The 26,324-nt window shown below is 38.2% G+C and overlaps 1 protein-coding gene across 1 annotated transcript; it reads left to right on the top strand.

The window, feature by feature from the left end:
* Nucleotides 1-1,371: 1,371 nt before the first annotated feature.
* On the top strand, nucleotides 1,372-25,199 carry LOC141499666 (vomeronasal type-2 receptor 26-like). The gene is given in 7 exon segments (XM_074202317.1): nucleotides 1,372-1,545; nucleotides 1,547-1,584; nucleotides 7,606-7,897; nucleotides 11,764-12,567; nucleotides 16,752-16,979; nucleotides 21,320-21,443; nucleotides 24,232-25,199. Coding segments are annotated over 7 exon segments (2,487 nt in total). The 5' UTR covers nucleotides 1,372-1,512.
* The last annotated feature ends 1,125 nt before the right edge of the window (nucleotides 25,200-26,324 follow it).

A 26,324-nucleotide genomic window follows, 5' to 3' on the forward strand; every position in this document is an offset into this window, starting at 1 on the left:
GTGGTTTCTGCTATGTTAAAATTCCTTTTAGAGCATTGTTTAATGATGTTCCAAGGGGGTTGAAGGGTTGTTCAGGTGAGGCCCTGCCTTTTCTCTATCATCTCGGCTCCCTATTGATTTTGAAGGGAACTCTCCTGACTTGTAGGATCATGAGTGGATGTGGATTTTGAGGAGAAACTTGTCAATAAAAGATATATTTGTGCACTTCCACTTCTAGTGGAGGGAGAAGTAGGGTTGGAATAATAGCACCTGAATATGAATCACTCCTCTGCTGCTAACTCTGTAAACATAGGCAAGTCACTTTACATCTATTGGCCTCAGGCACCTTAGCTCTAAAATGGGGATAGGGATCTAGATTGTTGTAAGTTATCTTCAGCTCTCAATACCATGAGGACATGGTCTTGGGAAAAAATATCCATTACCCAAAGTCTATGAGTATGACTCTATGGAAATAGTAAACTTGAGGCATGGTCTGCCCCCAATGCTCCTCAGTGGGGGAGCAATTTCTCTTTGGGAGAAACTGAGCTAGGAAGTCTCCATCTCTGAGCTTCATCATCTTAAGAATGATGAGACTTATGAACAGATAGGAGGGGATTTAAGAAGTGATTATATTGTGAGTACATGAGTCCTGGTGCATGTGACTAGTGGATCAGAGAAGCTACACATAGTGGTCATGAGTGGTCATTGCTCAGGCCAATGGCCTGAACTAAAAGATTTTGTTGTCTGCTCACATGGAATCCTATCAGATACAGTGAGATTCACCTTCCCAGGAACACTGATAGAACAACATGGGTCAGGCGCAGAGTCCCTGCTGCCTGGTGGAACACACAAGTATCCTCAGCTAATTAGGAGGCTCCAAAGTTTTAGCCATTGTGTGGGACTTGCTTAGAACAGATAGGGAAAGATAAAAACATATTATTTAACTTCTTTTTTCCCTGAGGATGCCAAGACACAGCTGGAGATGCTCTAGGAAGGACAGTCATCAGAATTCCCAATGGAGCCTGATGTCTCTTTGGAGGCAGGGGGTCAGGGGAGGGGCCCCTCTCGGTATCTAATGATGAGAATTCTGAGAGCAGAGGACTGACAAACACTAGAAGCCTTATAAAAGCATCCCTTGGTCTTACATCATTGTCTTTGTCCTGGACAAGGCCATGACTTGTGTTCTTTTTGTGTTTCCTCAGATTTAGATGAAGAACTCCAGACAATCCCCCAGCAATATTTCAGTTGCTGGACAGTTCCCTTTCAGTCAATGACCCAAGCCTTGATTTAGCTCTGGTCCAAGCAGCTCTTTGGCTCCTTCCAGGTTTGGGGCTTTGACTGATGCTCAGGGACATGGTGCTTTTTGTTCAGAGAGACACTTTCTGGCTGCTCCCTACCCTGCTCTTGTTACTGCTACTGCAGTTCCCTGCTTCTGTGAGCATTACAGAGGAGTCTGTCTGCTTCCCCAAAATCAACCCCAGTCTCACTAGAGATGGAGACCTGGTGATTGGAAGCTTTCTCCCTTTATATGCAATGAGAGTGATCAATGGCAAAGGAACAGCACTTTTTTACAAGTCAGCCTAAGGAGGACTGTGAGAGTTATCAGTAAGTCATTGTCTGGATGAATGAGTTCATTTTTACTGAGGGATTTTCAAAAGCAGATTCTTTTTAAACCCATGACAGACAGGGAAGCCCCAGTCATTAAACCTAAGGGTACTGTCACCCTTCACTCTCCAGCTTTTTTATCAGATCCCATTTCATTTCCCCTATTCTCTTACAGAACATAAGAGAAGACACTTTTTTCTTTATGCCGCTACTACTTTGTGTAGCTCTTTCTGTCTCTGTCCCTTTGACCCTGGATTTCTATCTTGTTTTCCTTCCTGTCTATTTCACTAGCTGCTTGTCTCCATTTTTATCTTTGGCTTTGTCTCCATTTCTATTTCTTTGTTCCCTTTCAATCTCTAGTTCTCTTCTTTCTTCATCTCTCTCTAATCTTTGTCTGTCTCTATCCCTTTATCTTTTTTCTCTTTATTTCTGTTTCTCTTACCTTTCTCTCTTGTATTTTTCCTCCTTTACTTCTCATGCGTGCCACAGGAGCCACGTCCTGGAGAAGGTTGAGAAATAGGGTTACTCGGACTCTCTGTCGTTTACTAGCCCACCTCTCGCATTCCTCCCTTCTGTGTCTATAGGGACACCATACATGAATATCTTTGTGTGACAAATTAGAGAAATCTAAAGGAACTGCCAGGTCTAACCTGAGCTGTGACTGGAAACTAAAGGAATAAAGTGTTAGATTTATTGAGAGGATCGAAGGATGTTTGGCCACCAGACACAGTAAATATGAATCCTTAGGGTTCATGATGATAAAGTGCCTGTCACAAAGTTGTTTGAGATGCACTGATTTTTAATTGAGTGAAGTATTAGCGTTAGGAGTTTGTCCAGGTTGATTGTGGGAAATGAATTTTCTCTGATATTTAACAATTAATTATTGTATTAGTAATGAAATTTTCCCCCTTTTCTACTTCCTCATCCAGAAATGAACCACTGAGGGAAATCTTACCCAGGTCAAGATCTCATCAGACAGTAAAATAACATCTATGTTTTCAGCTTAAGGATGCATTCCAGTGTATTGTATTTCCTTAGAGAGAACTGGGAAAAGTTTAATTCCCTCCATTATAAACTCAGGGGTATGGTAATTTTTCTACCTTTGACCAAAAGTTGAGTAATCTAAGTTATGTACGCCAAAACTTTCATTTTAAATATAATCTGTATATGTTATTGTGCTAACTAATCATAGTTGAATGCTACCCACTATGAAAATAAATTGTGACACCATCACCATTAGGGGTATTTGATCTAAGAGACATGGCCAAATAACCATCCTTTTATCAATAACCTGCTGGCCTTATTAATAAAATGATTAAAGTACCCCTAAAAGTATGTCATTGGAACCTTTTTAAACAATAAATTTATGACTGACCACTAAGGGATCAGAATCTCTCAGCCACCCTCAATTGGGCCCAAGGAGAGAGCTTCTCTTTATGGAGAGTTCTCCATTCAGATTCTGACTGTGACCTAACCTTTCCTTTAACCAGTGAGTAAATCTATCTATATATTTGTAAAAAAAATAGATATAGATATATATATATATATATATACACACATATATAGATGTAGATACACACATATAGCTATATATCTATATTTGTCTGAATGTCTGTTTTTACTCTTTGTGCTGCAGTTTTTCTAATTCTGACTTGCTTAGGGAAGCAGAGTGTCACTGAGATACATTGGCTTGATGCTAAAGATCATCTTAAGTAAACCATATAGGGATGAGAAAGAAAAAACCTGGGTACACATAAAGGGTCACCTAGGAAATTTGGGGTATTATAAATATTCAGCTTATGAAACCAATTGCTAGTAAATCCTAAATGTACTTGCAATATATTCTGAGTTTCTTGCAGGAATGACTTTCAAATAGTGAGGTATGAGACAATACTTTGTGACTGAATCTCTAATGCCATAATACTTGCTTTCAAATTTTGAGGCTTTCATAGAAATTAAGCTTTTTCTGTAGGTCTCACTGTCTCTGTGTTTGTGTGTGTGTGTGTGTGTGTGTGTGCATGTGCACATGTATGAAAGGAATTGTATAAGTAAGGGTGTAGAGATGTGTAAGACTGCTCAAGGCCATATTTTTAGAGTATTCAGGTAAGAGTTGTGTGAAAATGATTCTTGCTTCCAGATACAGTGAGCAAACTAGATGAGATATTAAAACAAAGAAAGAAATCAGTGTGTAACCTCAACTTTTCACTTTCTGGGTCATTAAGGCTCGGTTCTATTTTTCTCTGTGTCCATTTGTTATGCTATTTTCTAAGATGAATTTGGTAAAGAAAGGAACTGAAAAAACAGGATGGAACTCTCCCAGGAATTAGTCTCACTGCTATAATCAGAGAAGTGAACCTTTTCTCTGAGCAAAAAAAAAAAATGTCATTTTTTTCTTTGATGGGTTTTAACTCGCAACTCCAAGTTTAGTATGTCAGATCAAGTAGCCTATAGGCTTGCCTGTAGCTAGCAAGGGTGGATTTTTAGGAGCTCAGCAATCATCTCAAATGAGCTTAATTAGTGATCGATCCACTTAAATTTAGAATACTTAAATTGTATCTGGAAAAACTGCCTTGCACCTACCCCCACTGCAGCTCCCATACAACTGACATCACAGCTGACAGTGTGTTTAAAATTGCTAAAATAAGTTTTATTGTCTTATTAGACACAGATCGGGGCTTTTATATAAATCTCAACTGCAATCATTTTTAAATTTGAGTAATTTATTTAAAATATATATTGACACTGTAAAAGTTCTTATAAGGAATGCTGGTGAAGACAGGAGAGAAATACAGCTCTCTTGATCTGTGAATTACTGGGTTAACTCTCTCCAGATTCTAAAAGTTGAAGAGCAGTAGGATAAAAAAGAGGCCCGTATGATTTTTTAATTTGGAAACCTGTACTAAGTAGGCAGTCAAGCTTTTGTAATCTAGTAATGTGGTTTGGGAGGAGCCAGAACCCCACTCTTGTGTTTCAACAAAACATAAACCGTTGCCTTTGCCTGTCTCCTAAACGTTTTTTGAATCACTAAAAAGACCTTGGGGGAATTTGTAGAAGGATTCCTCCCACAAATGTCTTCCTAAATGGGACTAGGAACAGGTGCTGCAGGTTCCCATCTCCTCTTGGGAAAATGAGCTATTTGGAGCGTTTTGATCTCCCAGAGAACAACTGAATTTTGAGATTAAAGTCGATTAAAGAAGGGAATCTTCTGAGTTGTGATTAACTCAGTAATTTGAGAAAATCGAACTTTAGTACGTATGGCCTAAGTAAATTGAGAAGGAAGCTGGAACTCTGATCTAGAAAACCACTGAAGCTTGTGAAATGCAGATTCATGAGCTGAAATGAACTCAACAGTTTGGGAAAGCATGGTGTTGGTCAGTTCAGAGAAGGTGAGGAAATTTGACTTTGTTTTAATTAGAAAGAATGAGAATGACAATATTGTAACTTGTTTTGAAAATTGATAGAAAGTGGCGGTGAGGGGGCACAGTGGATAGAACACCAGCCCTGGAGTCAGGAGGACCTGAGTTCAAATCCAGCCTCAGACTCTTAATAATTACCTGTGTCGCCTTGGGCAAGCCACTTCACCCCATTGCCTTGCAAAAAAAAATACAAAAAATTAGAGAGTGTTAGGAAGACTCAAAATGGAGGCTATTGCAGGCCTTTCTTGATATATATATATATATATTGCCACCTTACACTCTGTGGCATGAGATTGGCCTTTTTGGCTTAAGCAGAGAGCTAATAACAAAGCATAGGAAGCATGAACATAACATCTCAAATTCTTGAAGATCTGTCAAGCAACTAGATGGGAGGGAAAAGGATTTCTTCTTGCAGGTAAGCCCACTCTGGTTGTGAATACCAGTGATGGGACATACTGATGGACTCCTCGCCTCAGGGCTGCCTCCCTCCAAAAAACTGGGCCTGTTTTCCTGAAAAGTAGAAACGGAGAGATGACCTTTGGAGATTGTAAATGAATTGGAAAATAATGGCATGAAACAAAGAGGTCTTAACTGTGAGCTGTCTGGTAAAATAGTACATATAAGGGACAAAGTTTTAGGTGACATTTGCTTTCTTTTTTCTCCATCCTTAATAAGAAAGAGAAAGATGTGGAGAAAGAGGAAGGGAGGTCTTCCTAAGACCCTGGTCTTGAAATGAAAGCATATTGGCAAGGCCTGACCACAGAGGTTGTTTGTACAAGTTTGACAGGCTTCTTATTTCTCAACCTTTTTCTGATATTGGTTCCTACAATTCACTCTGCCTAGGGATAATGATAAGGATTTTAATACAACACCTCACATATACAATGTGCCTTTATGGTGGTCCTCACAATCACCATGCTGGAGAAGAACTAGGATTCACTCCCATTTTACAGAGGAGGACAACTGAAAAAAAGACAGAGATTAAGTGATTTGCCCAGGGTCACATAGAAAAAATCTGAGACTGGATTCCAACTCATGTATTCCTGAATCCCAGCCAGAAGCCATCTAACTTTTAACTCCCTTCTTTTTGAGAGCAGGAAGGAAGGGGAAAAGCCTTTATGATGTGCACATTATGTATCAGGACTTGTAATATATGTTTTCAAATATGATCTCATAATCTCTACAACAACCCTGGCAGGTAAGTCTTACCTGTCATTATCCCTATGTTACAGATAAAGAAACTGAAGCAGGCCAGGATTAAAGTGACCTGTCCAGGGTCTGATGCTGGAGTTGAATCCAGTAGTTCAGACCCAGCTAGCAACACAGACAGTGTCTGGTATCAGTTTCAACTTCCACACCATATTCTCAGTGCCTTCACCATTCTTAGTGCATATGTATATATATATATTTCTCTTATAATTCTCTTTTTTTAAGATTTTATTTGAGTTTTGAGTTTTACAGGTTTTCCCCCCAGCCTTACTTCCCTCCCCCCAGACCCCCACGTCAAAGAATCTGTCAGTCTTTATTTTGTTGTCATGTTATACATTGATCCAAATTGAGTGTGATGAGAGAGAAATCACATCCTTAAGGAACAAAAAAAAGTATGATAAATTCTTGTTCATTGACTAATCATTATTGTTCAATAGGTGTGACAAAATTCAGGGAGCCTCTTCTAATGGTTTTATTTCAAAGTGAATGTTACACATACAGAGAGAGAGAGAGACAGACAGAGAGAGTGAGAGAGAGAGAGAGAGAGAGAGAGAGAGAGAGAGAGAGAGAGTCACTCTACATCCTTTTGTATCATTCGTGTGCACATACTATGTTTTAAAGATATGTGGCCATTTCTGTCCTCCTTAACTCTATCTAAGACACCTCTGGGGCCAGGGACCACCTTGGTCATTGCCATTTTCAAGTCCGTCATGTTTATTTACTATTTACCAGTTGAACAAATGAGTGAACTTTTTAAGCACCATCAAAACTAGGAGCAGGAAGTAAGCAGTCTTAAATATCATACTAATCATATGAGGGAAGCATAATGAGAAAGCAAAACAGTTATTAATAATTGGATTGGGGGGTGGCTAAGTGGCGCAGTGGATAGAGCACCAGCTCTGGAGTCAGAAGGACCTCAGTTCAAATCCGCTCTCAGACACTTAATAATTTCCTAGCTGTGTGGCCTTGGGCAAGTCACTTAACCCCATTTGTCTTGATAAAACTAAAAACAAATTGGATTGGGGAAGAAAGGTACAAAATTGTAGAGGTACAGGACTCAAGTCATAAAGACTTGAAGAAATTTCCTTGTGAACTTGGACAAAACCTTTAAGTTCTGTTTCACTGAGTTTTGCATTTGTGAAACATGAATAAGCAACACATCCCTGCGAGGGTTGTTGCGAATATTAAATGAAATAATAAATATGGTCTGAGTGTGCTGTCTGGCACTATCTAAGAGATAATTATCAACATTATTTCTGCTTTTATGGCTGTTTCTATAAATACAAAATAACCTGGAAGTCTTAGTTCTGATTCTCACATGACAGAGAAACCTTTCCTTCTAAAATGGATTCTCTTTTCAGGTTTGTAAATGGTTTCTGATTCTCTCCCCCTTTAGGTGGTTCCACAAAAATTTCCAGCAGGCCATGGCCCTCAAGTTTGCTGTGGAGGAGATCAACAGGAACCCTGTTCTGTTGCCCAACATTTCCCTGGGATTCCAGATCTACAATGCCTATCACAGTGATGCGAGGACCTTGGAGAGCTCCCTGCAGTGGCTGACAGGACGGACGCAGCCAGTCCCTAACTACAGCTGCAGAAGGCAGGACAAGTCTGTGGCTGTCATCGGAGGAGCCACCTCAGCTCTGTCTGTCCAGATGGGGACTTTGTTTGACCTCTACAGGTTTCCACAGGTGCGTGATTTGGGGTCTGCTCCCTTCTACACTTTTACCAAGCCACTTTAGTTTAGAAGAGGGTGAATGGAGCTCTCTTTGATCCATATCCACTCTGTACACAAAAGAGTTGAATTAGATTCCTCTAGCAGTATGGAAAAGTGATTTGGGGTAGAATTAAGCATTTGGAGAGTGTCTCCTGTGGGTGCCTGCACTGTGCTAGACACTCTTCCAAATATCTCACTTGATCCTCCCAATAACCTTCTAAGGCAGGTACTGTTATTATTCCCAACTGAAGCACACAGACATTAAGTTGTTTGCCCATGGTCTCACTGTCAGAAGTGTCTAAGGATAGATTTTGTTCTCAAATCTTCCTCATTTTCTAGCCAATGCTCCATTCACTGCATCCAAAAGCCTGCTGCATAGGCTGCAAAAGAGATTAAGAAGAACCTGTCATACTGGTATAAGTCATCAGTCATACAAGAATCAGGTAGCAGAAGAACCATAAGAGGATTGCAAATGCAACAGAAAACAAGCTATAACTGAGAAAACCATCAGCAGCAGTATCCAAAGTTGCAGAGATATCAATATGAATGAACATTTGGAAGAGCCCATTAGATTTGACAGTGAAGAGATCACAGTTGATTTTACAGGAAGAAATTTCAGATAGAGTTTAGGTGCTGTATTATGGGGGGGTTTAGAGGAAGGTGAAAGGAGAAGAAGAGGAGGTAATGAATATAAATAATTATCAAGAAATTAAACCAGGAAGTGGAAGAGAGATATTGGACAATAGTTACCAGGGTTGATAGGATCCAATGAGGATTGTTTGTAGAATGAGGGGAGAGAGACATGAGCCTATATCTAAGTAACTGGGAGACAGCCATGAAGTAGGGAGAGCTTATAGTTTGGTGAGACAGTGGAAATGACAGAAGGGCAATCTGTAGAAGAAGATGTATTGAAATGGAATCAAAGGGGCATTCAGATAAGTTTGCCTGTACAATCAGAGATACTATCTCTTCCCATTTTACAGAGGTGATAGACAGAGTAAGGGAAGACATCAGAGAGATTTACTTACAGAGGAGAAGAGAAAAACTCTTCTTTAAAAATACAACAGATTTTTTGAGAAGTACAGGGCAATGTTATGAGGTAAGAAGGTTGATGGAAGGAATACTGAGAGTCAAAATAGCGCAATAATAATAATAATAATTATATACTATTTTAAGATTTCCATTGTAGCTTTCTGGTATAATATTCCTGGTACATAATAATTATGATTTAAGTGTAGTCATTATTTTTATTGTACATCTTATTTCATTTGATCCTCGCAATAAAACTGGAAGGGTGGGTGTTATTATTTCACCTATTTAACAAACAAGAAAACTCAACATTACAAAGAACAAGAGATGTGTTTCTGATTTGAGCTCAGGTCTTGATGACTTCTGAGTTAGTATTCAATTCACTTTATGAGGAATCTTGGAATATTCTCAGTAGATAGTGGGAAATTCCCAGTAGAAAATGGAGTAGAACCATCTTACTGCAATGAGTCATTTTTTTTACTCTGAGTTGTTTAATAAGAAAAATCTGAAGAGAACCAGTCATCACAGGTTCCTGATTTTATATTTTTCTCATGAGTATATCATAGAAATAAAAGTGGTAAATGGTAGGAACAATTAAAGATTGTGGTCTGCCAACAAAATCAGTGATTGGACAAGGAATTCCAAGAATGGAATGTTGAGGGGAATGGAGAGGTGAATTGATTCCCCAAGGAGATGAAATAGAGCAGAGATAAAAGTCTGGTTAATAATGGCCTGGGAAAATTAATTTCCAGGGGCGGCTAGGTGGCATAGTGGATAAAGCACTGACCTTGGAGTCAGCAGTACCTGGGTTTAAATCTGGTCTCAGACACTTAATAATTACCTAGCTGTGTGGCCTTGGGTAAGCCACTTAAACCCCATTTGCCTTGAAAAAAAACTTAAAAAAAATGTCTTAGACCAGATTTAAACTCAGGTACTCCTGACTCCAGGGCCGGTGCTCTATCCACTGTGTAACCTAGCCGCCCTGACATGACATTTTTATTGAGGCTTACTATATACTATGTATGAATCCCATTTATTTTGGTAGAGATTGTCTCCCAATTCAAATTATTATATGCATAATACCAATGAAGAGACAGCAGAACATATGTATTAGATATAACTACATGTATATATACTAATAACTATCCCTACTAAACCAGTTTAGAAAATACCTTTTGTGAAAGCTAAGGAGATCTGGTAATCAATGTGAAATATATTATTTGAGACCCATGACTCAAATAACTGGAAACCTCACAATCTCTTGTCCTTTCCCATCTTAGGAAATAAGAGAGAATAGTTCTTCCAGACTTGCAGAAAGAACTTGACAGTTAAGGGACAGTTGGAGAAATGGTCCCCAGTGGTACCCTACAAAAACATGATTCAATACATGGTCTATTCATTACAAGGTGGATTTTGATTTCTCCTTTTAGAATTTACTAAGGTCAAAATATAATATTCATCATGTAAGCTGAGGAAAATGGCTGCCCTGATCAACACATCCATGGTGATGAATTCAGGATTCATACTCTCTAGGATATATTTACATGTCATATAAGTTGATAACTTGCATCTGTTGAACTGGTTGTAAGATTTAATCATGGGTGCAGCTAGGTGGCACAGTAGATAGAGCACCAGCCCTGGAGTCAGGAGTACCTGAGTTCAAATCCAGCCTCAAACACTTAATAATGACCTAGCTGTGTGGCCTTGAGCAAGCCACTTAACCCCATTTGCCTTGCAAAATCCCGAAAAAAAAAAAAAGATTTAATCATTACACAGAGAACCATGTCCACCATGTCCAACAGATACATATTCTGAAAAAGAATATATCAAAGAATATTTAAAACAAGAAACATATAACAGTTGCCTACAGTCTTAAAATATCTATGATCATCTCCAAGTATCTTTGAAAAAGCTACATATTTGAAGCAAACCTACATATTCTAATACAAAAATAGATCTTTTTTTGTATATCAAAGATTCGTGATTTAATCTTATTTGGAAATTTATACTGCAGTACAGATTACAACCTGTCTATATTGTAAAATACTTTATTTTCCCAAATACATACAATGGCAATTTTTATCAATCACTTTTTGTAAGCTTTTGAGTTTTAGCTTTTCCTCCCTCCCTCCCTGCCCTCCCCCAACAGAAAGCAATTGGATAATGACTCTACATTTGTTTTGTTTTGTTTTGGTTTTTTGCAAGGCAGTGGGGTTAAGTGGCTTGCCGAAGGTCATACAGCTAGGTCATTATTAAGTGTTTGAGTTCAGATTTGAACTCAGGTCCTCCTGACTCCAGGGCCGGTGCTTTATCTACTGTGCCACCTAGCCTCCCCCACATCATCTATTTTTAATCACAACTTTCATATATAAAAAGGTATCAGTGTCATACTGTGTCTCAAAAACATGTGCACCACATACAACACACTTCATTTAAGTGTTTTGGTTTTCATAAAAAAAAAAAATCCTTCAACGACAAAGTCCAAACCCCAACAGTTTTACTATAATGACCAATTCTGAGCAAAGAACAAATTTATCATAGTCGATTTGGGATGTGGGGAGATCTTTTAAGGAAATCAGTCACAACTGAAGAATCAGAGAATCTTTATCAGACAAAATGTTCATTGAGAGGGATGAAAATGGAAACTTGACTTGATTAAAATTTCCCTGTAAAAAGGAAAGTATTCTAAAATCTCCAGGATTTATCCCCAAAGAGAAAAGATATTTTGATGAGAGTTGTAATTTTCCACAATTCAATCATTACTACCACATTCACAGAATTTAACATTCCCCATATTTCTCTAATGTCCAGCTCAGCTTTGGCCCTTTTGATTCCATCCTGAAGGACAAGACCCAGTTTCCTTTTCTCTACCAGATGGCTCCCAGGGACTCTTACTTGCCCCAAGGATTGGTCAAGTTAATGGTACATTTTAAATGGATCTGGGTAGGTGTGGTAACCACAGATGATCTCATAGGTGAGGAATTCCTTCAGGAAGTGACAGGGGAGATGGCAAAGTATGAAGTCTGTGCATCCTTCACAGAGAAGATCCCCGTCAGTGAGAGACGGCATGAAGAATCAGAAGTGGACTTCATGCCCAGGATCATGGAATCTGCAGCCAGAGCAGTTGTGATTCATGGTGACACAGATTCGTTAATGGTTCTGAGATATTCACAAATTCCCTTTGTCCCAACATATAAAGTATGGATTGCTACTTCTCACTGGGACATCACCATGAGACCCAGATATGTTGATAATTATAATTTCTATGGAGCTCTCACGTTTACATACATGATCAGTGAGGTTCCTGGTTTTAAGTCTTTTCTCAAGACAGTGAACCCCCAAAAAGAGCTAGAGGACATTGCACTTAAGAAGTTCTGGTTGTCAGCTTTCCAGTGCCAGAATGAATATGAACACTTGGAGCTAGAGCAGTGTGCACCAAATGCTACCTTGGAGGATTTGCCCATATTCTTTTTTGAAGTGACCATGTCTGGCCAGAGTTATACCATCTACAATGCTGTGTATGCTGTGGCTTGGGCTCTTCATGACAGGCTTTTGAAGAAATCAGAGATTGTATCTGAGGAAACTGGAGAAAGTTGGGTGCCTCATCCTTGGCAGGTAAGTTTCCCTTCAGAATTGGTTCTGTTCAGTGCTGAGTCTGAAACTCACAGGATGGTCTTTTCCTCCTAGACTCTGAACTCCTCAAATGCTCTGATGAGGGAAGCATGCCGAGGAACTTTCACAAAACCCATATTCTGGAAATTATTTCTTTCTCCATTCATCTTATGTTCATTTTGGTTCTTGGGGAGCTTTTGGTCATACCCTTTATATGTAGCATATAGACACACACACACACACACACACACAAACACATAATTTTTAGTCAACAAATACTTTATATTTTTTAGATGGATGATTGCTCAACTGTTTACAACAGTCTCATCCATATTTTACTTGTGAAAATCTCTTTTTGAATACACAAACACTTTGATCTCTATCTCTGTTATCTTTCATTTTATGAATCCTAATTCCAGTCTTTCCCTTTCACTACCAGGATCAAATTAAAGTCTCTGTGTTGCATTTAAAGCATATCATTCCATCTTGCTCATCCATAATTTTCCAGTCTTTTTACATCTAAATCCTCACTGTCATATAATTTGAGACCTAGTGACACTAGTCTCTTTACTATTCCTCACTCAAAATATTCTTTTCCCCTACTACAAGCATTTTCACTAGCTGTTTCATATGCCTGAAATTCTCTTCCTTGATCTTTCCATCTGCTGTCCTCCCTGGCTTCCTTCAAGTTCAGTCTAAAATTCAGCTTTCTATGGGAAGATCCTCTTAATAATCCCTCTTAATGCTACTGACTTTCCTCTGATGATTATCTTCATTTGTGGCTGCATATACCTTCTTTTTGGTATATAGTTGTTTACTTGTTGTCTCCTCCAACATTGGGAACTCAGAAGTTAGTGTCTGTTCTTTTGTGTGAATCCACCTTTAGCAGAATGTGTGACACTCAACAATGACTTAGCTTAATGCTTGGTGACTGTGGTTCACTGACAGATTTGAACCATGCTCTAATCTTCTATTGATTTTATTGGATTTTGACTCTGTTGTGCTAAACTTTGAGTGTCTACAGGGTTCTGGCCTCACCTTTCTTCTCTTCTCTCTCATAACTCTTCACTTGGTGATTGCAATAGAAGATTCCTGAATTTTCTTGTTCAGGCCTAACTTCTCTGTGGACCTCCAGTTTTCACTTTCAGTTGTCTACTGAACATCTCAAATCATATGCATTTGTATGAATTATACTATATACATCTTAAACTTAACATGACCAAAACTGAATTTATCATAATTCCACTGAGTCCCTTCCCCTGCTATACTCCTTATATAGGGCAGCATTCAAATTGTCTCATTGAACACTTTAGCAACAACAGGATAAATTTTCCTAATATGCATTTTGTCGTGGACAGAAATTCAGAAGGCAATGTTCACATGATACACATGTGGTCAAGTCAGATTTCACCTTTAGAACTGCAGGTCCTTGGTGTTCTTTGCTCATAGAAGTCTCATAAAGCTTTGGGATCAATTTTGTAAATGAACTGAGAAATGCCCGCTGCTTCTCCAAGATATGATGGTTCTGTTGCCTAGATTATTCTGTTGAGCATTCTTTGGGCTTCATCCTTGATGACTCTTGAAGTCATCATCACCTTTCTCTCCAGGCTCAGTAGCACTCCTTTACTGGAGAACTGTTGAACTTGTTCCAAGAGACAAGATTCTTAGTTTTTGACCAACAAGAACCTTCCAAGTTCTGCTCCTTAGTGACCTCAGTTCTTAGATTGATCATCTCCTAGATCTTTTACTTTAAACTCTTGCAGCATCAAGATTGAGTTTTTTCATTTAGAGGCTTAAAAGCGACTTACAGTATCATTAACTTTCCAATCCTCCTCTCTGCTGACTAGACCATCACCAGGGAAAGATATAATTTATGACCTTCAGCATGGTCCAATTTGCTTAAATTCTAAAATGTTCCAATGCTCAATAAAAATGCTTGGCTAGGGAAAAGGGTCAGAACGGATCTATTCTATAGGGGCAAATTTGTTTTCTCTATACAAGTAAAGTAACACAATTTCTCCCATTCTTTTTGTTTTTCCATGACAGTGAGGGTTTAGTGACTTATCTAGGTTTAAACAACTAGTGAGTATCAAGTATCTGAGGCTGAATTTGAACTGAAGTACTAATTCCAAGGCCAGTGCTCCATCTACTGCATCAACTAATGGCCCCTAAAGGCTATATTCTTGGCAAGTCAGTCAATGATCAATTGTTTAAATTAATAAGGGTCTTATTTTGCCAGGCATTGTAAAAAACACTGGGGAGGGGGGGGCAGCTAGGTGGTGCAGTGGACAGAGCACCTGCCCTGGAGTCAGGAGTACCTGAGTTCAAATCCGGCCTCAGACAATTAATAATTACCTAGCTGTGTGGCCTTGGGCAAGCCACTTAACCCCATTGCCTTGCAAAAAAAAAAAACCCACTGGGAATGCAAGTACAAAGATTCATATCTTTCTTACTTTCAAATCATTCAGTCCATCAGCATTTATTAAGCATTTACTGCATACCAGAAACTGTTTTAAAGACTAGAGATACAAAGAAAGGGAAGAAAAAAACTGTTAACTCTTCTAGGAGTAAACCTCCAAAGAAGAAAACAAGTATATAGATATAGATATAGATATAGATATAGATATAGATATAGATATAGATATAGATATAGATATAGATATAGATATAGATATAGATATAGATATAGATATAGATATAGATATAGATATAGATATAGATATAGATATAGATATAGATATAGATATAGATATAGATATAGATATAGATATAGATATGGATATAGATACAGATATAGATATAGATATAGATATAGATATAGATATAGATATAGATATAGATATACTCATCATAGAGTGGTGCAGTGGCCTTGGAGGGAAGAGGACAGGAGGAGTTCGAATTTGACCTCAGACTCTTACTAGCTGTATGACCTTGGGCAAGTCACTTAACCCTGATTGCCTTGCATCCCAGGCCATCTTCAGTCTTCCTAATTCACATTTCATCACTGGATCCAGATGGTTCTGCAGGAGAAAGTGTCACTGGTGTCTTAGCACAGCACCCCCTCCCTCAAATCCAGTTCATGTGCTTGTCATGGCACCACCTTTGAGGTCATAGCCTTCTTCGAGAACGAAGGACAAACTCTATTATGCAGCACAAATATAAATCCCTTAATACAAATCTAGTATTTCTATTAGTATGTTCTTTAGCCTAGGAAAAGACAGTCATTTTGAACCATATTGATTTTTTTGTCTGCAGCTTTATGTGGTGGAAATTAAATTCAAACTTAAGAATACATTGAAAATTACTCTGACAACCTGGTTTGGAATATTCTTAACATTTATGGCTGTTAGTGGCAATGGGAGTGAGGGGAATTCAGACCTCCCCAGAATTTCTAGAAAATCAGGAGATTTGAAAGAAAGTGTAGCTAGAAACAGAAATGGTAATAAGTAAAAACAGTGTTTCAGTAAAGGATAGAAGATAAAAGAAATGAGGGAAAAAAGTTTAAGGTAAAAAAAAGTTTGTTAATTATGGGATGCTAATTCCAGAGGGCATGATGGAAATTTATTTTAGAAAACTGCCATTCAGAGATCTTTGGAATATCAAATTATGGGAACACCGAGTATCAGGGAGAGGTGTCTGAATCCAACGTAACTTACTCTTCTATTTGATTACATATAATTGTTGATCAAATTGATGTTCTGTCTTGTTCCTGATGAATGACACTTCTCTTTCAAGTATGAATGTTAGTTATAAACCAGCTACCACCAAGACCATGGCATGTCCCAAAGCACCTCGTTTTTCATCACACAGTTTTTCCCATGAACAACAAAATTCCTTTTCTAATTTTGTTGCTCACACGCCAGGTCAACTGGAAGAAGAAAATGTACTGAAGACAATTAACAATAGTAGCTGTCATTATCATAATCCTTTAAGATCTCCAAGGTACTTTGATACACAATCTTATTAAGTGTTTAATATCAGATTTTTCAGAGAAGTAGAGGAGATAAGAGAGAACTTGCCAGAGGATACTGACCTTATAAGTGAGTGAGATAGAATTCCATTCAAATTTATCATTCCTCAAACAGTGGCACAAACCTCAGTTTACCAGCCTCTGGCATAGTCCTGAGGTCCTACTTCTTGGATGACCCTGACATCAATAAGTGACAGAGACTTCTCTTCCCTTTCAGCTCCACTCCTTTCTCAAGGATGTTCAGTTTAACAACAGTGCTGGTGACCAAGTATTTGTGGATGAGAAAAGAAGCTCTGAGGCTCACTATGAAATCAGAAACTATGTGACCTTTCTGAACGACACAGAATTCCTGGTAAAAGTGGGCCAGTTTACTCCCAATGCTCCAGCTGGTCAAGATTTCATCATGTGTGAAGAAATTATCAACTGGGGGTGGTTAGAAACAAAGGTCAGAGATGATTTGCATGTAAATTTACATGTTCTCTGTTAAGAACAAGTCTCACCATATTTACCTCACTAAACATTCTAGATTTGTGCATAGAAAATCTCAGGTTCTTTTTTTTCTTTTACCTTTGAGGCAGGTGGTTGGATGGAAAAAATATCTCATCAGGTTTCCAAGCCATAAGATAGCATCATAGAAGTTAGAACAGAAAGGGAAGTTAAAGGACACCTTGTCTACCTCTTTATTTCACAGAAAAGCAAAATAAGATCCAGAAACATTTTGATTGACCGAAGGATCTTTGATTCCCAAACCATTGTTCTTATGTTTTTATCTACTTAGCTGCATCTTGATGCATGATGCTGAAACTTTCATTCACTTCAACTGAGCAAAGAAAACAATTCAGAGGACCAAAAAAGCCAAACATCAAAAGATAGAAAGAGAAATTCCATTTAAAGCATAGCTAACATAAAATACTTGGAAATTTGTCTCCCAAGACAAACTCAGAAACTCTCTATCAACAGGATTATAAAATGCTTTTCACACAAATAAAATAAGATGCAAACAATTGAGGAAATGTCAAACTCACAGAATAAAACTGACAATTATATCTAAATTAAATTACTCATTCAGTGCCACACCAATTAGTTGCCCAAGAAACTATTTTATTGAGCTTGAAAAATAGTAACAAAATTCACATGGAGGAACAGTAGGACAAGAATATCAAGAGAATTAATGAAAAAAACTGCAAAGACTACCTAGCTGTACCAGATATAAAACTAATTATAAATCAGCAATTATCAAACTGCTATTGGCTAAGAAATAAAGAAGTGGATCAAGGGAAAAGATTGGTTACAAAAGAAAGAGTAGTAAATGATTATAGTAATCTACTGTTTGCTAAACCCAAAGACTCTAACTTCTAGAATAAGAACTCACTATTTGACAAAAACTGCTGGGAAAATTCTAGAACAGTATGACAGAAACTAGGCATAGACCAATATCTCACACTCTATTCCAAGATAAGGTCAAAATGGGTATAGGATTTAGACAAAGAGTGAAGTCATAAGCCAATTAGGAGAAAAAAGAAAAATTTATCTGTCAATTCTATGAAAAGGGAAGACTTATGACCAAACAAAAGATAAAGAACATTATTAATTGCAAAACTGATTATTTCAACTCCACTAAATTAAAAAGGGTTTGCACAAAAAAGAATAATGCAGCCAAGATTAGAAGGAATTCAGAAAGCTGAAAAATAACTTTCACAGCTAATGCTTATAATAAAGGACTCATTTCTAAAATGAGGACTGAGTTAAATTTATAAGAATCCAAATAATTCTCCAATTGATGAATGGTCAAAGAATATGACAAGTTTTCAGATGAAGAAATGAAAGCTATCTACAATCATAAGAAAAAAAATTGCTCCAATTCATTTTTGATTAGAGAAATGCAAAGGAAAACAATTCTGAGGTTCCACCTCACACCTGTCAGATTGGTTAAAATGACGAAAAAGAAAAATGATCAAAATGATTAATGTTGAAGAGGATGGGGAGCCTCAGCTCTAAAAGCCACAGTGATGCTGACTGGAGGTTGGCTAGGGCTGAATGTGTGTGTCTTAAGGTTTGTAAACTAGAGACTGCTGGGGTTCTTCAATCAGGAAGGAATTCATTTCCTTTTTTTCTGGGTTATTTTAACCCAGAAGTATAAGGGAATAAGCTTTATTTAGAAGTAATTGCAAGTGATTAAATAATAAAATAGAGCTGTCCTGATAAATTTCTTAGGAAGGTTTAAGAGATCCTTAAGAAAAATTACCAGGGGCAGCTAGATGGTACAGTGGATAGAGCCCTGGAGTCAGGAGGACCTGAGTTCAAATAGGGCCTCAGACACTTAATAATTACCTAGCTGTGTGACCTCAGGCAAATCATTTAATCTGACTGCCTTGTAAAAACCAAAAAGAAAAGAAAAAAGAAAAATTGACAGGCAAAAGTCCTGACTGTTGCTATGGCAACTGGGTCAAATAAGGAGCTGCAAAAGCAGCTGGACTGATCAGTGCCAAAGAGAGAGAAAGGAAAAACATTTTCATAGAACTGCTGAGGGGAGGAGTGGAGGTGGGGTTTGGGTGAAGCTGGGGAGGGACTAAGGAGTGACAAAGCATAAAGTAAGACAATGTCCACTGTACATGTCTGGAGGGGTTAACATTGGTTCAGGGTCATAACTTAGGGTTAGTTCTAAAAGACCAAGACATCAGGGAGGTGATGCCATGAAAAGCATGTGAATTGGATTTGATTGAGGAGAACTCTGCTAAGTCACCAGCCTCACTTTCTCCTCCAGAGACATCTAAATCCAGTGGCCAGATATGGATCAGGACATCTAGAAATCGCCTTAGACGTGAAGCAATCAGAGTTAAGTGATTTGCCCAAGGTCACTCAGCTATAGTTAGATTCAGAGGACAGAAGTCCTCTGGACTTCAGGGTCGACACTCTATCCACTGTGTCATCTAGCTGCAGCTAATGGATGTCTCCTTGATCTAGTATAATGGGACAATTTTCCTGGAAAATTTCCTGAAAGGTATTTTTCCAGACTAGGCTTTCTGGTATACCAATAATTCATAAATTATCTCTCCTGGATCTATTTTCCAGATGTTTATTTTTCCTTAAAGAATTTTATTTTTCTTCAATTTTTCAGGCTTAATTTTGTTTGAAGGAATCTTGGTATCATATAGATTCATTAGTTTCTTTTTATCCAATTCTAATTTTTAGGGTTTTATGTTCTTCAGTTAGTTTTTGTGTTTTCTTTTCCAGTTGGTTAATTTTATTTTTTGCTGAGTTGCATTATATTTTCAGTTTGTCAGTTTTATTTCTTGAAGAATTAAATTCTTTTTCCACTTGATTGTTTTTACTTTTAAAGAAATTGATTCTTTGTTTAAGCTCTTCTATGAGGTTTTGGATTTGGGTTCAATTCATAGACTCCTTCGGGATTTCCCATATGGATCATTTGTCACTGTTTTCTTCTTCTGAGATGGCATTTATATCATCTCTGTATGCATAGTAGCTTTCCATTGTTAGTACTCTTTTAGTTTTATTTTTACTCATTTAGATTGTTGAGTTTTGCTCCTGGGGTTATAGGGAATATATTCCTGAGCTTTCTGAGTAGGGGTTGGGGTCTGATCCCTGGCCTATCACTAGCCAAGATGTTGCCTATGCAGAGTTTGTTTCCCCCTTTATGTCAAGGCTCTGCCTACCCAGTGGTTTGTTCCCAACCTAGTCCTGTCTTTTGCCCCAGTGTTCCTAGAGTTCAGACTTTGTCTGGAATTGACCCTACTGGCCTGCTATCTAGCTCCTGGGACCTGTGCTGCTATTTAGCTGCTCAGACCTGGGCTGCATTATTGCCAAAAGCCTCCCACTGCCTTTTCTGCTCTTTCTTCTAGCTGGGTTTTACCTTGCCTTTTTCCCTTTCACTGAAGATCTTCCACAATGTCTGCTGTTGAAAACTTGCTTCAGTCTTTTTTTAGGTGGGATGTATAACTTTAATGTCTGTTTATAGGCTTCCCTTAACAATGTGTAGGGAAAAGCTCCAGGAGCATGCTAGCTTCACAGTGCCATCTTGGCTCCCTCCTAAAAGCTCCACCCCAGAAATCTGACTAAAGTCTTTACTCACCCAGAGCATTACAGCTTATCTGTCACTCAGATAGAAAACAGATACAGTCTTGGCCAGCTACAAACTTCTGAAATCATAATAATCAATTTCTTCTTTATCAACAAGAGAGTTTCAAACAGCCAGAATACCAGGGGACGCCTGTAATGGGAAACAGGTTTTTTCGCATTATCCGCTATCACCTTTTTCTGGAAGTAAGTACTTAGTTTTTTCCACATGGACTGACAAGAGACAGAGCATGATACTTACCCTCTGGGGAGATGGGTAACATTGACCAAACGGGACAGTCCCACAAGCTTTAGCCATTCCCATCCTACAAGCTTATGGTCTGTGCACACAAGAAGATTAAATGTAATAATGGTCCACCACCAATCTTTCATTCAGCCCTTGGGTCATTACCAAAGAATGATCCAGGTCATATTACAGAATGTAAGTGTCTTAAGAGCATCTAGCCCAAAGCTCTCATTTCACAAATGATAAAACTCAGGTGCCCAGAGTTCAGTGGTTTCAACCAAAATTGTACAACTGCTTACATAGAAGAGCAGAGGAATCTTCTTAACCTTCCATTATTGATGTCCACTGAAAAAATTAAATAGGTGGAAAGAGTCAGAGAGGATACATTGTCTTGACCTATAACACTCCCTATAAAGATCTCCTTAGTGAAGGGGGTACTTCCCACTCTCTTGTGAATGGGACAGGTTCCCCGATCTGTGTGCAGTGACAGCTGTGGCCCTGGATACAGGAAGACAAGGGAGGAAGGAGAGCCCATCTGCTGCTTCAACTGTACTCGGTGTCCAGAAGGGCAGATTTCCAACCAAATGGGTAAGTGTATGCAGGTGATTTCCCTTAGAAGCATTTTGGCAAGGAGCAGTGTGGGGCTTCTGGAGTCACATCATGATATCACTACCAAATAATAGAATATAAACTACCAAGGATAGTAAGGGGAAATGTATGACAACATAGTGACACTCTGGGCATGTTATCTGACCTCACATAATTATGCAAAATGTGAATTATCATATATATATGTATATATATATATATATATATAATATATGTGCCACATATGTGTGTTTACATATATGCACTTATAAACATATAAATTCACAGATCAATAGATTTTTTTCCCCTTTTCCCTTTATGGTTCATGAACCACTAACTTCAGTCTGGGACTGAGAATTATGATTTAGGTAGCAAAGTTGTGCTGGAACCATCTTCTACCCACCTCTCAGAGGCAAATGCTAAATTTTCCATTTGAACAGTTATTCAGAGGAAATTGGCAAATATTATAAGTTTTCTTGGGGTTTTTTTTTTAGTTTTTGCAAGGCAAATGGGGTTAAGTGGCTTGCCCAAGGCCACATAGCTAGGTAATTATTAAGTGTCTGAGGCCGGGTTTGAACTCAGGTACTCCTAACTCCAGGGTCAATGCTCTATCCACTGTGCCACCTAGCCACTCCTTAAATATTATAATTTAAGGTTTTGTTCATTTGTTGAACAGATTTAAGAAAATGATATAGAAAATAGTTAAATTTAAAAGTGAGTTGTGAACATGTTTTCCTCCCCAAAAGTCCATTATTAAAAATTCACCATCATTTCCTGAATGAAGTTGATTATCACTTAGATATGGGTGTAAATGGGTATAATATGATTTGGAGAACCTAAGACTCAGAATATTGGGTTTTTCCTTGAATAGAAAGAGTAGGAGAGGAATTTGATTAAAGTAGAGCTAAAGGAATTGATCCTACAGAAGGGGATTGAGGTAAGAGGAAAGACTGAAGTAGGTTAGGAAGTGAAGTTAGGAGGACTCTGAGGGATAGATTTGGAGATGGGGTGATTTTAAGATAAAGATTGGAATATGTTGGGGAAATATTATTAGGACTAAAGGAATTTGGGAGAGAGTTCTAGTCAAGCTGGTTATGACTGAAAATGGAGCATGAGAGAGATAGCAGAAAACTGACTTTTAGTGGAGTAAGAGATTCTTGTTTCAAGTCTTCCCGGGGAGGGGTGTGACTTTCTCTAAGTGAAATGCTTTAAATGTTCACTCTTTTCTGGAAGGCACTGAGATGGCTTGCAAACAATGCATACCAATTGCATGCCAGTCAAAGGTGATTCATTACAGAACTTAATAGAGAATCAAAAGGGACTTTCATCATCATCTTTTTCAGATGACTCATTTTAGTTATGGAACCAGTAGAGATGGCATGACCCTCTCCCTGATGTAGCCTGAGAAGCCCTCTGAATGGCCCTGTGTCCTGACTTCAGGTCTAGTGCTCTTTCTATTAAACCACAGTATTTATTTCACATAGCAAGTCAGAGAATCAGACAAGAACATGGCAAAATCATGATTCTAGAGAAGATTAGAATGGTTTAACAGAAAGAGAGCTGCCATGGAGTCTGGAAGACCTTAGGTTAGTCTGGTCTCCAAATCCTGACTGTGCCCCAGGGTACTATAACATACACCCCTCTGTCCCAAGGTACTTTCTAAGTGATATTCTTAGCATTTTATGTGTCATGGCCATCTGGATAATCAATGAACCCCTTTTCAGAGTACGGCTTTTCCTTAAATTTAAAATTTAGGAAATAATAAATTTCTAGTAATATTAATAAAAACAATTTTTTATTCCAATTTGTGGACCTTCTGAAATCCACCTGCAAAGCTTCTTGGGATCTGAAGATCTGAGGTTGAAAACCATCACTCTAAGGTCATACTTTCCCTGAAAAACAGCTCTGTTTACATTGGTAAATAATGGTAGCTAGCATTTATATTGATACGGAATGTTTACAAAGCACTTTACAAAAATGATCTTATTTGTTGCTCCAACTACCTTAGGCAATGTCAGGTATGATCTGTTTTACATATGAGGAAATGGACACAAACAGACCTTCCATGGCTTGGGTAGGGTTATTCAAGCAGTAATTTTCTGAGTTGAGATTTAAACTCAAATCCTCTAGATTCCTATCTGCCTCCAAAGGCAGTTGTAATAATCATAGTTTGATTTAAAAAGCAAAACAAAATACCAAATTCTCTTCTATGGTAATATCTTATCTGATAATGAAGAAAGACCTGTCTGATTATGAAAAGAATTCAATTGTGCAGGAAAGAAAGGGAGCCATAAATAGACTATTCTCTGAATGTAGATAATTCAATTCTTGATGAAGTCCCTCAGAGATTTATACTCAGGCTATTTTCATTTTTACATTAATAAAGTATGAGAAATGATTATATTGCAGTGAATCTTATGGAACAAATGAGTTCATAGAGTCTAGTTAGTGATAAGCTGGTTCTAGAATTCTTTGCTTATTTGACTGCCATCTTGGATCATACATTAACCTTATGACAAGAGAAGTCACCTCCAGTAAAATGTGGTCCAATATTTACAGATTACAAGAGGCAGTAGGATTTATTATTGCCTGTGAAGTTCAATATTAAGTGCTGTGACTACAAAGGATGCTGTGAATATAAAAATAGTTCCTGCCCACAAGGAATTTGCCTTTTAATGGTGAAGGGAATATGTGAATAACATTTATGGAAAGCCATCTCAGAAAGAGATCACTAGTAGTAGATCCTTCTGGACAAGATCAGATCTGACTGGATTTATTTCCTCTTCAGATATGGACAATTGTGAGAAGTGCCCAGAAAATGAGTATCCAAATGAGAGGAGAGACCAGTGCTTCCCCAAGGTTGTGACCTTCCTGGATATTGGAGATCCTTTGGGAATGATTTTGGTATTCATAGCTGTTTCCTTCTCTCTCCTGACAATCCTGGTTCTCTGGGTTTTTGTGAAATTTCGAGACACTCCCATCGTCAAAGCCAATAACCGAGGTCTCAGTTATACTCTTCTCATCTCCCTCACCTTTTGTTTCCTCTGTTCCTTGCTCTTCCTTGGCCGTCCCACTACAGTCACCTGCCTCCTCAGACAGACAACTTTTGGAGTTGTGTTCACTGTGGCTGTGTCCACCATTTTGGCAAAAACCATCATGGTGGTTCTGGCCTTCAGGATTACACGACCTGGGAGTAGAATCAGGATGTGGGTACATTCTAGAGTTTCAAATTCTGTTGTCCTTATCTGTTCTGGGATTCAAGTGATTCTCTGTGGCATCTGGCTTGGAACTTCTCCCCCCTTTCCCGACATGGACCTACACTCTGAACCTGGTCACATCATCATTCAATGTAATGAGGGCTCTGATATTGCCTTCTATTGTGTCCTGGGCTACATGGGCTTCCTAGCCTTAGGCAGCTTTATTGTGGCTTTCCTGGCCAAGAGCCTGCCTGATACCTTCAATGAAGCCAAGTTCATCACATTCAGTATGTTGATGTTCTGCAGTGTTTGGATCTCATTCCTTCCCACATACCAGAGCACCAAGGGCAAAGCCATGGTGGTTGTGGAGATCTTCTCCATCCTTGTCTCCAGTGTTGGGTTACTGGGATGCATCTTTATTCCCAAATGTTATGTGATCCTGCTGAAACCAGAAAGGAACACCCAAGAAGGGATAAAGAAAAAAGTAGACTCCAAGGGCAGAACTAATTCTAGGATATTACCTCACAATTCCTACCAGAGGCATAAAAGATTTAAATAATTACTCACATCAATTCTGGACACCTAGATTTAATGAGCTTTTGATTAATGAATTTGAGCTGAATAACTGATTTATTTTTCCAACTGCACATAAGTTGTTAGAGACATCTGGGTGTGTACTGGCAAATGTTTAGTAAAATGCTCTCTGAATTTCACAGAAAACCATTATTACTGTTCTCTATTTTTTGAAAGAGTTTTCCTATTTTAAATCCATTTACAGAAGGTTAATAAGAATTAAATCTATATTACAAAAGAGTCAATGAGTTCTAATCCATTTTTTGTAATCCATTTTTATATTACAACAAATATCACATTTATGTTAGGCATGATTTTCATGCACATAACAAATTGGTCACCTAAGATAACTTGGCTAAAGATTATATAACTGGGGCAGCTAAGTGGGACAGTGATGGAAGCACTGACCCTGGTGTCAAGAGGACCTGAGTTCAAATCTGACCTCAAATACTTAATTACTTAATTGTTTGACCTTAGGCAAGTCACTTAACCCCATTGCCTTGCAAAAAAAAAAAGACTACAGGGGCGGCTAGGTGGCATAGTGGATAAAGCAACAGCCTTGGAGTCAGGAGTACCTAGGTTCAAATCCGGTCTCAGACACTTAATAATTACCTAGCTGTGTGGCCTTGGGCAAGCCACTTAACCCCACTGCCTTGTAAAAACCTAAAAAAAAAAAAAAGACTACATATATGGGGGCATCTTGGAGGCACAGTGGATAAATCACTGGCCCCAGAGTAAAGATAACCTGAGTTCAAATCTGCCCTCAGACACTTAATACTTATTTAGCTGTGTGACTATGAGCAAATCACTTAACCCCTTTGCCTTGCAAAGAAAAAAAAAAAGACTACATAATTAACAAGTTTCCTGATCCATACATTTTTCCCAATGCACCTTAATAACAAATAGTACATTAAGCTCTAGAAGAGACACATTTCACTTAAAATGAGACCAGAATAAATTCATTTACATCAAAATCTATGTTCCCAAATGGTATCATATGGAATAAATAGCAATTACAATTTTTGAATATTATTCTTTATAAGGCTTATTTATTTCAATCACTTCATATCTGCCCATCCGCTGTCCATCATTGCCCGCTTTTCACTCCAGT

This window comes from Macrotis lagotis, chromosome X (genome assembly GCF_037893015.1).
Source record: "Macrotis lagotis isolate mMagLag1 chromosome X, bilby.v1.9.chrom.fasta, whole genome shotgun sequence".
NCBI classification, from domain to species: Eukaryota; Metazoa; Chordata; class Mammalia; order Peramelemorphia; family Peramelidae; genus Macrotis; species Macrotis lagotis.